At 52.8% G+C, this 14,780-nt stretch overlaps 4 protein-coding genes across 4 annotated transcripts; 2 read left to right on the forward strand and 2 right to left on the reverse strand.

Annotated features, from left to right (window-relative positions):
- Positions 1 to 2,585: 2,585 nt before the first annotated feature.
- JN550_002465 (uncharacterized protein) lies at positions 2,586 to 3,952 on the forward strand (the record flags this gene model as incomplete). The annotated part of the gene is made up of 5 exons (XM_049313763.1): positions 2,586 to 2,597; positions 2,857 to 2,977; positions 3,120 to 3,395; positions 3,461 to 3,698; positions 3,766 to 3,952. 5 exons carry the CDS (start codon positions 2,586 to 2,588, stop codon positions 3,950 to 3,952), a joined length of 834 nt encoding a protein of 277 aa, XP_049175756.1.
- Positions 3,953 to 4,639: 687 nt separating this feature from the next.
- On the reverse strand, positions 4,640 to 6,391 carry JN550_002466 (uncharacterized protein; the record flags this gene model as incomplete). The annotated part of the gene is made up of 1 exon (XM_049313764.1): positions 4,640 to 6,391. The coding sequence occupies one exon, from the start codon at positions 6,389 to 6,391 to the stop codon at positions 4,640 to 4,642; it is 1,752 nt and encodes a 583-aa protein (XP_049175757.1).
- Positions 6,392 to 7,139: 748 nt separating this feature from the next.
- JN550_002467 (uncharacterized protein) lies at positions 7,140 to 9,536 on the forward strand (the record flags this gene model as incomplete). Its single annotated transcript, XM_049313765.1, has 2 exons — positions 7,140 to 7,207; positions 7,316 to 9,536. 2 exons carry the CDS (start codon positions 7,140 to 7,142, stop codon positions 9,534 to 9,536), a joined length of 2,289 nt encoding a protein of 762 aa, XP_049175758.1.
- Positions 9,537 to 11,435: 1,899 nt separating this feature from the next.
- On the reverse strand, positions 11,436 to 13,410 carry JN550_002468 (uncharacterized protein; the record flags this gene model as incomplete). The annotated part of the gene is made up of 8 exons (XM_049313766.1): positions 11,436 to 11,608; positions 11,666 to 11,743; positions 11,794 to 11,874; positions 11,930 to 12,360; positions 12,419 to 12,768; positions 12,827 to 12,981; positions 13,039 to 13,252; positions 13,303 to 13,410. The coding sequence occupies 8 exons, from the start codon at positions 13,408 to 13,410 to the stop codon at positions 11,436 to 11,438; spliced, it is 1,590 nt and encodes a 529-aa protein (XP_049175759.1).
- Positions 13,411 to 14,780: the final 1,370 nt, after the last annotated feature.

Raw genomic sequence — 14,780 nt, forward strand, 5'->3', positions numbered from 1 at the left:
AGGATACCACTTGAACTGAGTCGTCGTACGATGGGCTCAAGATATGGTGTAGGGTGCATATATGTAAGTGCGATAGCCAAAAAGCGGCGAGATCAACACAGTTTGCGCGCGTTTCGCGGAGCCAACAGGAATGGGCCGGGTCTCGCCAAGATGCAACAAAGGCTGTATGGCATACAGCAGTGGATGCCGTTTTCGGGTTCGTCAAGTGCATGGCGAGCAGGGCCCTTGCGGGTGGGTGAATGCAGGTGTGATGGAGGTGTTCATGTTGAAAGGGCAGATCCCCTCTGGACGGCCGGGGTGCCGGGGTAGTTCCTGGGCCCGCGATGGAAGACGGGAGACGGGCGTTGGCGATAGTAACGGCCAGCGCACGCACCCCCTTCCCCCCCTCTTTTTCTTTTTTGCATGAGAATGCTATGACCGTGGCGGGTTGTCGTGACGGCGATTTTCCTGGGACACTCGGAACTTAGCCGTCTGGTTGGTATGACAGATCAACTGCTCGTTGGTTTGCTCGCCTGGCAGCACATAGTGTGCCCCGTATGTATGACTGGCTCGACATGCATTTGGCAGCAGAAAATAGAACCGGTGAGGGCAACGATACGAGTGTGATAACGCCTGTCTCCTGTTCTGGCACCGAGATGCTGGATGCGCCTCGTGCTGTACTATTATGGACCTCAGGCCCTTGTTGCGAGGAGCTCGTCGTTCGCCAGCTAGTGGCTGCAGTAGCGAGGCGCCAGAACAAGTCGTCAGTGGTACTTCGGGATGCGGACCCCGAAATAACCACCTGCATCCATGCCCTTTTGGAGAGATGTACTCCCCTCCCCCCTAGCAGCATGCCTCCCCTTCTTTTCTTCTTCTCCTTCCATGGTTGCTTGTTATTAGTCGACGGCTCGCGGGCTCGCCAGGTGCATCGCACTTCAGAGGCAGAGGGTGACGGCGGGGGGCGGACCAGTGTGTGTCTGAACGGGCGAGATTGACAAATCTGGGCTGGGGCTTTGACTTTTCTTCTGCAAGTGGCCGAGTCGCGCACCTCTCTGCCCTGCCATGCAATGCACCCTCTTTTGTGCGTGCCATGGTACGTACAATCTCCATGGAACCCCGGGAGGGCAGAGGAGCACTGGCGCAATCTCTGGCAGACTATTCATTGTTCTAGCGACGGTCCCAAGGGCGGTCACCATTCCCAATTTCGCACTTTTCTAGACGGCTTCCACGTGTATGGCTGGTTTTCCCGATAGAGTCGAGGACAGTCGGGAGCTAGCTGGGTGGTAATCTGGTTGCTCATATTGCCGCCCCCACAGTAAAAGGCGACCTGCCCCCTGGCCCTGCCTGCCTGCCCCCCCAAGCGCCCCCCAACCCCCTACCAGCTCTCGGGGCGTCTAGGGGCCTGCAGGGGATAGCGGGGGCCTAGCAGCGGGCTAGGTGCAGCTTTTGTCTTGCAGGAGCTTCCTTTTAGTGCAACCTAGACCCATGGGACGGGCGGGTCCCTGTTTTGGTGGACGGCCTGGATGATCCTCGCCCTTTTTCTCCCCCTTCCCTGAGTGTGCCTCTCAGTCTGTGAGTAGCAACTGGTTAGTACCTCCATCTCCGTCTGATGTGAGGGCCTGGCAATGGGCTATGTAGTTCAACTGCTTGGTCAACTGCTGCTTGAGGCTTGCATGCTCGGAAGCCTGTACTGATCTGCCCACCTACCTAGGTAGCTTGCATGACGTTCCGAGGGCCGACTCACGCTGGCATGATGAGCGCGACGTCATCCAAGTTGCTGTACGCGCCTGTCAGAATATGGTCCATTGAACGAACAGTCTCCACGATATACCTACTCCAACTCCATCCATGGATGGCCGCTCTACCAAATTCTCAAATTCCAGTAGTCAAGTGGTTGTGACTTGGGTATTTAACTATGTGCTGTATGTAGATGTACCCCTAAAGAAACCCACTTCAGGGAGCAGCACCGGGCAAGCAGGGCAACCTGTCGTTAGGTACGTACCGCTGTCTGGGCGGGTCAGTGTGCCAGTGTGCCAGTGTGCCAGTACCAGTGTTCACCTACCACAGTAAACTAGGGGGCCACCCAGGGCCCCGCAGCAGCCTATCAGACGCTACGGCGCCCGACTTGGTTCTTGGGATTGCCCCGGCAGGCCACCCAGTAGTGTGCCCAGTGCCCAGTGTCCAGTAGAAGACCCCCCCCCCCCAGTCGGCCAAACCCAGCAAACAGCCCAGCAACCCGCAACCCAAAGAGAGAAACTCCACCCATTCTCTTCGCCCGCCCACCCACTGCCCATCAGGTCGAGCAACTCACCACACACCCAAACGTCGCCAGAACACTTCTTTGTGCCGTGTTGTGACTGACTACCACTGACTGTAACCGGCCTCTTTTCCGCGCCAACAGCAACGAGCAACAGCAGAATCAATTCACCCGGCCCTCGCCCAACGCCATCCAGTCGCTCCCTCACTCTCTGTCGCCCGTCACCCGTCACCCGTCACCCGTCGACCTTCGTCCACAACAGACAGACCGGTTGCCCTGCACTCTTCCCGTCTTCATCACCAGGTCCGCCAGCCATCGCCCTTCAGCGTCTCACAGCAATTCATTCGCAATGGCGTCCAAGGTATGTCCAGCCTCTCGCCTATACTACAAAGACCTGTCCCAGCGACAGGCGCCCATACATCACGCGGCCGAGAACCTGCAATCATCGCACCGTACCGCACCGCACCGCATACTCCCTCGCTCGACCTCGGCCGCCTGTCTAATCTGCCCTGCCTCTCTTCCCGCCCGTCGCCTCACATCACCGCGCAGCACCCGGTGTCGTGTCGCTCTGCCCGCCAGTCAATCCATTCGGTCGCCAAGCTAACTGACATCTTGCGCAGACACAGTTCCTACGGGAGTACAAGTTGGTGGTCGTCGGAGGAGGTGGCGTCGGTAAATCTTGCTTGACCATCCAGCTCATCCAAAGCCACTTCGTCGACGAGTATGACCCGACCATCGAGGGTACGTTCTCCAATCTCCGGTGCCCGTCGCCATCGCCGTCTACACACGATTGCACCCAAATAGGGTCGAGTGCTTTGCTGCTACCTGCCCTGTCGCTCGCCGCCACCATTCCTTGCCCCCGGCTGACATGACCTTTGTTCAGATTCGTACCGCAAGCAGTGCATGATTGACGATGAGGTCGCCCTTCTCGATGTCCTCGATACCGCTGGTCAGGAGGAGTACTCGGCAATGCGAGAGCAGTACATGAGAACCGGCGAGGGTTTCCTGCTTGTCTACTCCATCACCAGCCGCCAAAGCTTCGACGAGATCACCACATTCCAGCAACAAATCCTGCGCGTCAAGGATAAGGACTACTTCCCCATGGTCGTTGTCGGCAACAAGTGCGATTTGGAGAACGAGCGCGAGGTCACAAGACAAGGTACGTTGCTGAGCCACCCTGCTCATTTGCAAGATCAGCTCAAGCTAATCCCACCCTTCTTCCAGAGGGCGAGGCGCTCGCAAAGTCGTTCGGCTGCAAGTTCATTGAGACCTCTGCCAAGTCTCGCATCAACGTCGACAAGGCCTTCTACGATATTGTCCGAGAAATCCGTCGTTACAACCGCGAGATGCAGGGCTACTCCACCGGCAGCGGTGGCAACGGCGGCGGCAACGGCCCCGCAGGCAAGCTCGAGATGAACGACGGCGAACAAGAAGCCGGCTGCTGCTCCAAGTGTATCATCATGTAAGCTGGCCAGCATCCGAGAGACGGCTGGCGTCAGAAGGGAGGATTCTGCGTTTCGGGGTTTTAGGCGTCGGCCGAGAGGGCTAGACGTCGCAGGATACCCCAAGCTCACGCAGAACGAAAAAGGAGCCAGGGCTGCCGCGCCGGGATTTGAGTTCGGATTTCAGCATGCAGGGGAGACGCAGTATATGGACAGCGCCAGCCCTGGCTTCCCTGGAGATACCTACCCCCGCGGAAGGGATGAGTTGCATTGAAATACGGAGTCTGGCAACCTGATTATTCTAGGGATCCAAAGCTCACCAAGCATTTGCGCGTGAAAAAGGGAATACACATACACAAGATCGAGCATCGGCTTTGAATGGGACGACTGCCACTCGATCACAAAAGACATGATAGTCTTCGCGGACCTCTGCCAGTTTTTATTTTTTTCTACATTTTTCCCACTCTACTTGTTTCTCCTTTATTTTTGCCGCTCAATTTTTGTTCTGCAGATACAGACCTTTTGCTTTTTATTTTTTACTATGTTGAGACGGACACTGCCTCTTTTGATGGCAAGGAAGATCAGGACAGACGTTCCGAGGCAGATGATCTACCATGACATGGTCGTATGATGACCCTAATGCCGATTCGCCGACTATTTTTTATTTTCTTATCTTATTTCTCCCTCCTTTTCTTGGTTCGCTTCTTCCTGGCAGTGGTTTGTTGAGCTATAAAATCCCCTTTCGTTCAGGCGTTCAGATGAATCGGAAATGTCTTCTAAAATCAAGATCTCTTCTCGCAAATCGCTCCATGTGCATGTTTTTATTTTGGGAACTGAAAGACAGCGAGCATTTGCAACATGGCATTTTCTTGAAATGTCTACTCATGAATAGTCTTCTCTATCAAGTAGCGCACTCATGTAACCGAAGTAATGCGCCAATCTCACCTCCGGGTTTTTGCACTCAAGCACCACCATCCATAGGGGCAGTCCCACCGCTGGGAGGCCCGCCTAGCCAGCGCCCGCCGGCGGTGCGCGTCTCCGGGTCCCATGCGCCGCGGACCTGGCGCCGCCTCGGACGTGTGCCGTACCGGTTGCCCGCCTCGCGGAGCCCGACGCTGGCCCAGCCGGGCTCCCGGTTCGCCAGCCGCTCAGCGCTCCACTCGGCGGCGTCGCCGCCGCCGCCCAGCCCCACAAGCTCCGTGCTGCCCGCCCGCGCCTCGTACGAGACCGGGACGTCCTCCCGGGGCGCCTGCACCTGCTCAACCTGATGCCGCAGCCGCTCGCGGGGCAGATTCTTCGTCAGGAACAGGTGCGACGGCCGGGTCTGCGAGTTCGCGGGCGGGACGGGGACCACCGTGCTGAGCTCCGGCGCGTAGAAGACGCGCCCGCCAATGGTGCACACGCGGCCGCTGACCAAGCACTGCTCGCATGGCTCGCTGGGCTGCTCCGGGCCAGCCAGGTCGCTGCGGTACGAGCAGGACTTGATGCCGTCGGGCGGGTGGATCGGGTCGACATGCTCCAAGCACTGGTCGCAGCACATGGGGCGCAAAATCCCGTCGGGGCGTGGGAAGAGCGTGTGAGTGTTGAGGTTTGGTGCAATGTAGGTGCAATGCTGATCGAGCTGTCGGCAACACGAGCACCCCTTGCCCCATACTGCCGGGACAGAGGGCGCCTCGGCGTCGCAGAGGTCTGGGCGGCCAGCTGCCCTACACTCACGACACACGACACGCGTCCTTGCTGCGACAGGTATCCAGAACCAGCGGCACTCTTGCCGGTGGAACTTACACCGGTCACATGTGATCCCAGCACGCGTGGATGAACAGCCTACGTTGGCCCGGCCGCATGGGTCGCACGCCGTAGCCGCCGTTCTGGGCATGCCGGGATCTCCAATAGTGCGTGCTGCCTCGAATTTCATCCCCATCCATCGAAGCCCCTCGTGAGCCTGCTCGAGAGTGGCATAGTAGCGGGCACTCATATCCAAGCCGCCCCAGGCCGCGGCCAATTTGGGGGGCAGGTAGGGCTCGACCACGGGCGGGACGTTGCGGATAGCCAGATTATAGATATATGCCAGATCGCGCTGGGAGTCCCTGGGCTCTGGCCGGATGTCAGTGATGCGCTCTTCGTGTCCTTCCCGCCGCGCCATGCGCTCCGCGAAGCTGCCAGGAACCTCGCCGCGGACGAGGCAGTTCGCGCCGCTGGTACTACATGCCAGACAACCCCCGTCCCTCCAGATGTCGCAATCGCTGTCCAGGTCACCCGCAACACAGGCATCGCAGGCCCGCTTGCCCACGCCCGTGAACCACCAGTACCCTCGGCCGCGGACGTACTCCTGCACCATGGACGATGTGCTCCGGAGGCTCACCACGCCGCAGATGTCTCCATCCTCACTGCATTCCTGGCAGTCGCCATCGCCTCCGATGCTGCAGTCCCGTCCAAACACGGCGCACATGTCGCACGTGGGCGTATTGGGGTTGATGTAGCGCAGCCGCCACCGGCACAGGAGATGGATATAGTCGTGACGGTTGGGGGCGTTGAGGAATGCCCTCCATGCCGCATTGGCATTGTACGATGGCCGGAAGGGATTCAGGCGCCGATCGTCGAAGGATGAGACCGGCACGTCGCCATAGTCCTTGTCGTTGTCCAGGAACCATCGCAGGGGGGGACCCGAAATGCCATCTGTCGTCGGGTAGGGAACTGGGGTTTGGGTAGTCATATTAGCAGACAGAAGGGCCTTATGTTCGATCGTCTTCACTCTGTTGGTGGTTTTGACTTGACCACTAAATGCACAATTCAAGAAGAAAGATCTCTCGGTCACGGAATTCGTATGCCCTGGCAAACTCGTCCGACCTATATATCCATCTTGCCAACGATATGAAGCGAGTAACCATTGTTGTAATTGTTTGGTATAACAAGTCAAATGTCACGGGGACAAGAGTTTTGTGGCCAATCTTTTCTGATGGAAAAAGAGTAAGCCTTGTCTAGCATACTCAACCAAGCCATGCTTATTCGAGTGGGATATCAAAGAACCACTTGTTGACCACCAGACCGTTGCATTAACAATAATCTGTTATTACCACAACGTTGATAAAGCTACACCTTGGTTGTGGATCTAAGCCACAGCATAATATTGTTTATAGCTTGGGTGCCAACAATGACATTGCCTATCTCATTTCAGTCAGGACTAAGCTTTCTTATTGTTCTGAACAATAGGATTGGTGACACTGCCATGTGTTTAATGTCCTTTGCTAAGAAGCCTTTTGTAGTTAGAACAACGGAGTAGTAAATACTCGCCTTCACACCAGTTAGTGACTCAATATATATATCGAGCCGTTACATCCACGTCGGAGCTATTAATCAATTCAGTCCATATCCAAGATTTCTACAAAATCAACATCATATTATTTTTCTACTCCTATCTCCAGATCGCTTAACCATCCCCAAACGAAGGAGAAAGGATCACAATGGCCGGCCTGCCATCGTCGAACCTGATACTGCCACCCCCTGGAAATCAGGGCCCTCAACAGCCAAGGTACATATGTGTCTATTGTAGGGCGCGTTGGGGTAGAACACGTTGTGGTGCTACTCCCGATCAAGGGTGTAATACTTGCTGCTCTGGAGGATTGCCATGTGTGATCAGGACCGAGGCTGGCGACTGGGCATTGCCACCGCATCCCGATCGAAGGACGGGACCCATACCAACCGCGACTTGGGAGGAGTGTGCAACATGCCCCGACAAACTTCAGTGTGACCGAAGCTTTGCCTGTTTCACATGTCGGACCAATAATCTACAGTGTGATAGGAACGGCGCTCAGAATAAGAAGGGCATCTTTGTGACCGGCGTTCCTGGAGAGGACATGAGAGGCTATTGGTACGTTTTAGACAAAGGGCCAGGGGGACCAGCCGACCGGCAAGTGGACCATACCTGGCGACAGCCTGACAACTACCATGTTGAGTACGCTCATCGTGAGCTGCAGAGAAAGGGTCTTCTCGGCTGCTGGCGAGGCCCTCCCGGTGGTCCCTATGATCCCAGTATAGGGCCCCAAGGCCGCATATACGTTGGTGACAATCCTCGGCCCAATGCGGCGGGCCAAGTTGTCCCTGCTCCGCTTGCTGCCGGACCTCCTGTTCCCGGCCCTCTCCCTCCTCCAGTTGTTGACATTGACTTCCTGCGGCGGTTACCTGACGATGCCGATATGTATGGCATCGATGGCCCAGCCCCGTATGATGCTGTCATCCCGTATGCTGACAACCCGGCTATTGAGACTCATTTTCATGACGCCTTTGCACATCATCATATGGACCCGGATCAAGCAATTCTGCCTCAGTTTCAACACCCTTTACCGGATGATAATATCGGCCCAGTTGATCCTGAGTATCAGGACCCCGTCGCGCCCGCACCTGTTGACCATGAACTAGTGCAGAATTTCCTTCCTCAGTTGCTACAGGGTGCGGAACCAGAGCTACCTATCGATCCTCAGTTGCTGCTGTCTCCGCCCAATCCGCAGCATTTGATCCCAGCCGCACGCTTCGACGAAGTTGCTGCACGGCGCGGTCAGGACTATCCCCCCTCTGACCCAAGCTCCTCAAGTGATATCCTGGGAGCTGATCCTTTGGACCATCCTGGTCCGGGTATATATCTTGGCCCAGGTGAGTTACCACCACAGTTTGCTGATCCTTATCCGATCGCTCCTCTCGAGCATAATGCGCCAGTAGCTCCCACTCCTCCACATCTCGGACCTGAGACACCGCCTGCCCTGCTCAATGCACCTGCAGGCCAAGCGGTGCATTTCAGTCGCGAACAATACCACTTGCTGTTCCCTCACTTAAGCATGTCCCGCTTGAACAGCCTCTGGGGCTATGAGCCTTTTCTGCAGAGCAACGATCCTGAAGAGCTTGCCATCGAGGCGCCAGAAATTATGGATTTTCTGCAGAGACTGAACCCTCGCATGACGGCAATGTACGTAACTCCTCGGCCTGTTGCAAGACCTGGAAGCCCGGGTCCTGTTTTCGAGCTCTGGTCAGACCAGGCGGGAATGGTTCCTCTCGATCACCCGGCGATGCAGAACAACCGTATGCCCGTGTTAGCAACTGAACGACTCCCGGCCTTGGCAACAATTCCGCTCAACACCCGTTTGTGGCCAGACGTGGGTCTTGGTATCGGCAGGCAGCACCATTGTGACGAGTGTGGGGCGGTGACGGAAGGAATATGTGAAAGTATCGAACATCACCCAAGGGGGCATATCCACATCTGTGGAAATTGTGACGCCGATTCACGCCGAGAACTCCTGAGGATACTAGAGGAGATCGACTTTGTGCAACAAACCCGCTATTGGCTCTGCTACCCATGTACGGCTAAAGTGAACGATAGTCCGCAGGATCATCACACGCACTCAGGGACAAGAGTATTCGACCCGGTGGTTAGTATGAGGGGGTTTCTCCACAACGCACACGAGATGTTGTACAATCCCACCATAGCCCAGGTAGTAACCATGCCAGGAGAAGCGGCTGCCTCGACAATTACTCGTGGAGGTCTTTTCCCACACTTGCCGCTGACGGGCTGCAGCTGCGGGACAAAGCTCTTACAACGGAGACTTTGTACCCCTCATCGTACGGCAGCATTCCTCGACTGTGCCTTGCGAATCCACCGATGGATGAAGTACATGGCGGCCGCAGGCGGTAAGCCTTGCCCCATGTGTCTGTCAAACCCATCTCCTGATGGTCCCCAGGGCCCGGCGAGTGCCTATTACTGCCTTTGCTGTTCTGGTTTGGTAATCAAGTGGACGGGTGAAGCTGATGAAGAGGTTGGCCCTGAGATCTACATCAATGCCTATCCCGATTTCCGAAATGGCAGCCCCTAGAGTTGACTTTGCCTCAACCTCCTCTCCAGACCTCGGGAACTGGGCTCCTACAGTCCACTTATGCATGAATGCGTGAAGATAGATAATAGATATCTAGATTAAATATGATGAAGTTTGATATTGAATTCATTTTGGTTCTCATTTTAGTGAACTACCCATTGGCATAGGGCTTTGGGTCCTTACAATGTGAATATTCTACTAGCTAACAGCTAAGGGGCAAAGATTGCATAACAAAGGATCTGAACTGGGCACATCTTCAACCTGAAGCTTCTTTGGCCTTTGTGTAAATCTCTCCACGACCGCATGCGTTCTGGCTGCGAAAGGCCTGTCGTTCGATGAATTGAGCTACACACTCAGAGGTATCGTCTTGTGCGGCGCATTGTCATCGGTCCACTTTTTCGTTAAATCGTCATGACTTGTCTGGAATTTGCCTTCGCAATCTTTCTGAGACAGTTTCTCAGTGACAAGTTGTATCGGATAGCGATAAGACTTTTGCTCTTATCCGGAAAGACACCGCGTGCCTCTAGATAGACTGGTTGTCTCGAGACCGCGGGTGCCCCTTGTTTGATTTTACAAATTCCGGAATATGAAAACTGGTTGCGTCTAAGTTTGGATGAACATGAGACATTGTGACGTGCAGATAAGACTTGATGGAGACGAAGCGCTTGGCTTTTAGTGACAAGGTGTCAAAGTTGGTAAAAGAGTTGCCCAGAACTAACATTGAGAATTGTGCAGTTAGGTTAGTTAGATAAAAATTCCAATATGTTCAGTCAAGCTTCCCAGCGTCCTACGCCATTTTTCATACTCGGCAGCCTATTTGTATCAGTGACATGCGCTCAATTACTCTCGTACGAAGTCTCCACAATTACAGATTGCTCGGAGCCTTCCAGCTCTGTTAGAGAGTCGAGGACAACTGCGCTACTGGCACTGCCACAAGGTACGGTTACATACAGTATGCCACCATGCCAAACATGCGGTTGCTCCACATGTACGAAAGTCAGCATATTCACCACAACCTTGTCGGTCTTTTATTCTACGGGGTTGTCGCTGCTTCCATACACAGTAACTGAGACCTATATCGGCATATCTTCTCTGCCCCTTTTTGCAACAGCTACAGACGTCCCCTACGGCTTCACGGTGTCTACAGCAACGTGCACTATATGTGGCGTATTCCCACTAACTGCGACGATGACGTTTCCCAGTGGCGGAATACCGTTCGCGCCGGCTGCGCCAAGCAGTATTTCGGGTCATCGCCAGTCAGGAACTGGGAACCCAGTACCTACTTTGGATACAATAAACAACAGTATCATGGAGACGGAATATTGTACTGCGTTGCGAACCACAGTATATACAACTTTGATCACTATCCCCGTTAACGAAACCGGCGTGGCCATACTTACGACTGGCAAAACCTTTGCAACAACTTCTACCACTCGCCCCAAAGGCGATGACGGATCATCAGATGCTTCTCCTCCGGTCTTGGCGAGCGGCAAAGTTCTGCAGAGAGAGGTTTCAACCCACTTGACCATAATCATGGTATTCGTTGCGAGTCTGGTGGAATTGATATAACTTGACGGCTGAGACTGGCATGCCTGGTTCAGTCGATGAAATGGAAGAGCCAGCTTGAATTTTTCTTTTAGTGAATTAGTTTCTTATAAGAACAAATAATCTTGTAGATGATATATGGGGCCTCCAGATCACGATACACGTAAGAATCAGTATGAGTTATCGATAAACAAAGCCCTTTAAGACAATTTGAGATGAGACCGAGGTCCGTGTCATCTTATTATCCATAACATATATGATACACTCCACTGTAGCCTTAAAATCGCAAATGAGCCTGTACTATCATTTTTTGCTGTGAAGTAATCCATAGCAGTGCCATAGATAACACACCCTCTATATCCAACGGATCATCTTATGGTACCATGGTATAGTCTTTTGTTCTTCAGTTTCATGCAAGTTGATCTCTCCCGAAGCAGCTTTAATCGATTCGAACTCAGTCGCAAAATCAATCTCCACGATTGGTATGACCTTGGATTGGAGGCAAATTTTGAAGAAGAAATATAAGGCTAAGCAATCACAGTCAGCTATTGGGAACCATGTCTCTATGGTATGTGATCACAAACCTCCAAAGATGAAGATGTTCACATAGTAAGTGATGAATCCCGACGCAGTAAAATTTCCTTTAACAAAGATATCAAACCCTAGGGCGAGATTAGTGATAAATAAAGGTTGTCAAACTTGAAAACCCTACCAGAGAATAAGACGATCAGAGATACCATTACAAGTGTAGCCCATGAGACATACGGCTGCCCGGGGCTTCTGTACGGAAGTTCTAAGCCACCTTTTAGCGGCTTGCGAGCGGATGCATGACTTTATAGATACCTTACCATCTCGAGTGTATCCTTGAGCCTTGAGACCCGAATGGAACCGTATATAAGTGGTTTCAATGACGATCCACCCAATCAAGCCTGCCACTGTTGTGATATTGACAAACCAGCCAAATACGACGGACGTGTTATTTCCCACATTCAAGTATACGAGTGGTAGTAATGCACATGTCAATCCAACAGCGTAATGTGGTGTACCGAATCTGTTGCAGCGTTGAAAAACAGCTGGCGCATGACCATCACGGCTCAGCCCGTAGAGCGTCCGGGAAGCGATGAAGATACAAGCTGAGCCACTTGATATAGCTGAAGTACACACCACAGCATTGATGATAGATGGTACGACTGAGACACCCGATCTAACGAAAGCTATAACGAACGGTGACTGCTGCGCAGTGCCTGTTGAGATGTTGAGGCTAGCATCATCGAAAGGCCTGCGCAGGTAAGTCAGATGTCGTTGCATAGAAACCATTCCTGAAGGGTAGAACTCACACAATCATCCCAACTATAAGAATACTGAGAACATAGAAGAAAAAGACTCTTAAAAAGGTCTTTCTTGTTGCAGCAGGGATAATTTGGCGAGGGTTGTGTGTCTCAGAACCTGAAATTGCTACAACTTGAATATTTCCATAGCTAAATGCAGCAGATAGGAGGACTTTCCAGAATGCCAGAAATGCTCCAGGAGAGCTCGATACGATATATGAGTTGAATGCGCCTGGGCTGTACCAATAACGGAAGCCGAGGCGTTCGTGATTTGGCCCTCCTCCGAGGTCAATCACGAGACCGCCAATGATGAGGCCGATGATAAGCATAATCTTCAGGGATGCAAATATTACCTCTGACTGTAAAGTTTTGTGAGATGTGACCAAATACTGCCAACATATAATATAGACTACGTACCTCTCCGTATAATTTCACACCGCAGAAATTTAAGATCACGATGGAAACCAAGAAGATAGTAATCCACACCGCAGGCTTCACCCGTGTATTCCAAAACTGTATGACAGTGGCAGCCGCGCTGATCTCTGCTGGTACGGATATGGACATTGTATACCCTTCGAAGGTACGGGTCAGTCACTCCAGCTGCTCAATGGGCGCGCAGTCCTGCTTACAAAAGTTCCACCCGGTCGCAGCACCGAGAGCCGGCTCGACGAACTTGGTCGCGTGACGAATGAAGCCACCGGTTGCAGGCATAAAAGCCGTGATCTCGCCTGTCGTGTAAGAGACACCGGCGGTGACGAAGCCCATGACGATGTAAGCGAGCAATGCGCCTGCTGGCCCTGCAGTGGCAATAGCTGCGCCAGAACTCAGGAACAGGCCTGTGCCCTGTTGTGTGAGTGAGTATGTCGACCTCGAAATATCCATTTGTAACGTACAATCATGCCTGCAATTGCAATCATATTGATATGCCGAGATTGTAGGTCACGCTTGATCTCTTCTGATCCAGCAACCCTGGCGCTTCCATCTTCCACACAGCCCTCCATTACGGTGGCTGTATTAGAGCTCGCAGCGACTGTGTCTTGTTTTTCCATACCGTGTCTTTGACCTGCATGCCAGACTCATGTAAATCCCTAAGATGGACCGCGACCTTAGCTGAATTGAACGTAATTTAAATGGGGTTCGCCTTTATTCACCACGGTCGCAACGGCTTTCGGATCAAACGCCGATGCCCTGGTCATGGTGCTCAGTCATACTACCAACCGTAGCTGCATTATCGGCAGGGTTCGTACAGCAACAAATGGGATAGGCCGGCTGGCAATGGTATCTTTAGGGCGGAGTCGAGAGTGGGCCAGGCCCTAGCTTCTTGTGTGCCGGTCAGTGAACTATTGACTCTTCGGACCTCAGAAACGACGGAGCCGGCTACGAGCAGTCTCTAAAATATTTTTTTCATCGGAATACTTGAAGAACTATATCCGTGACCAGTGTTTACTTGCTTAATCACTTCGACATGAGCGACGTATTCGAACTTTTCGACATTCGCGTAGAAGTTGTATGCCCACCTGGCAAGAGGATCATGTGCGGGGCAAAGGAAGGGGACTATTTTACGCTCCAGGGTGAAATGCTTTATCTCCCGCCAAACCAAGGGATCAGCATCTATAGCCTGGGTAAGGAACGTTTGTGCATGATTACCGCCAGGAAGAATCACTGAAGCTTATTCATCTAGCTTCGGTGCTACCACTACTTCCAGCAAAGCAACGAGTCACTTCCCGGAATGACTGGATGTCTACAGACGCTTTGATCGCCTGTCCTGATCCCAATTGCCCCTCTCAACTGAAAATCATCAGGGAAGGCATTCGACAGTTCAACCATGCCGACACGACGGTGGTTCCTCTTCAGCATTAATAGTAGAACATTCATTGTCTCGCGAATGGGGGACGAAATCGAGCTGCCGCCTGTCTTCTTCCCCTAAGCGAAAAAAGACCCTCCTGAACACTAAATCTGGCTGTGCAAAACATAAAGCACCAAACTTCGTCCGCTGCGAATGTGAAAGTAGACCTGCTGAGTTTCAATTACCAATTATGGGGTTGTCTCTGTTCCTTCCTCCGGTCTGAGCTGCATCATTAACTGTTGAGGAGACGTCTAGCTTGTGATTTAAGGGACACCACGGCGGATTTCGGCATTTCTGCCCTGCGAGTATCGTTTGATAAAACTTGTTCAAAAAGTCTTACCTGCAGAGATCATATTGATTCAGGGGGCGAAGGTTGTTTAAAAATGTATGAGCAGCCGATCTAATATCGTCATCGCCCTTGAATTCTATTTGTTCGGTCATGCACTCGGTTATTGTAAGGAGAGGCTGTACTACAATTACTAACGTTTGAAAACTTATTTCCCAGGCCTGGCAAATCTTGATTAA

This window comes from Neoarthrinium moseri (genome assembly GCF_022829205.1).
Source record: "Neoarthrinium moseri strain CBS 164.80 chromosome Unknown scaffold5_Wmoseri_CBS_16480, whole genome shotgun sequence".
In the NCBI taxonomy this organism is placed as follows: domain Eukaryota; kingdom Fungi; phylum Ascomycota; class Sordariomycetes; order Amphisphaeriales; family Apiosporaceae; genus Neoarthrinium; species Neoarthrinium moseri.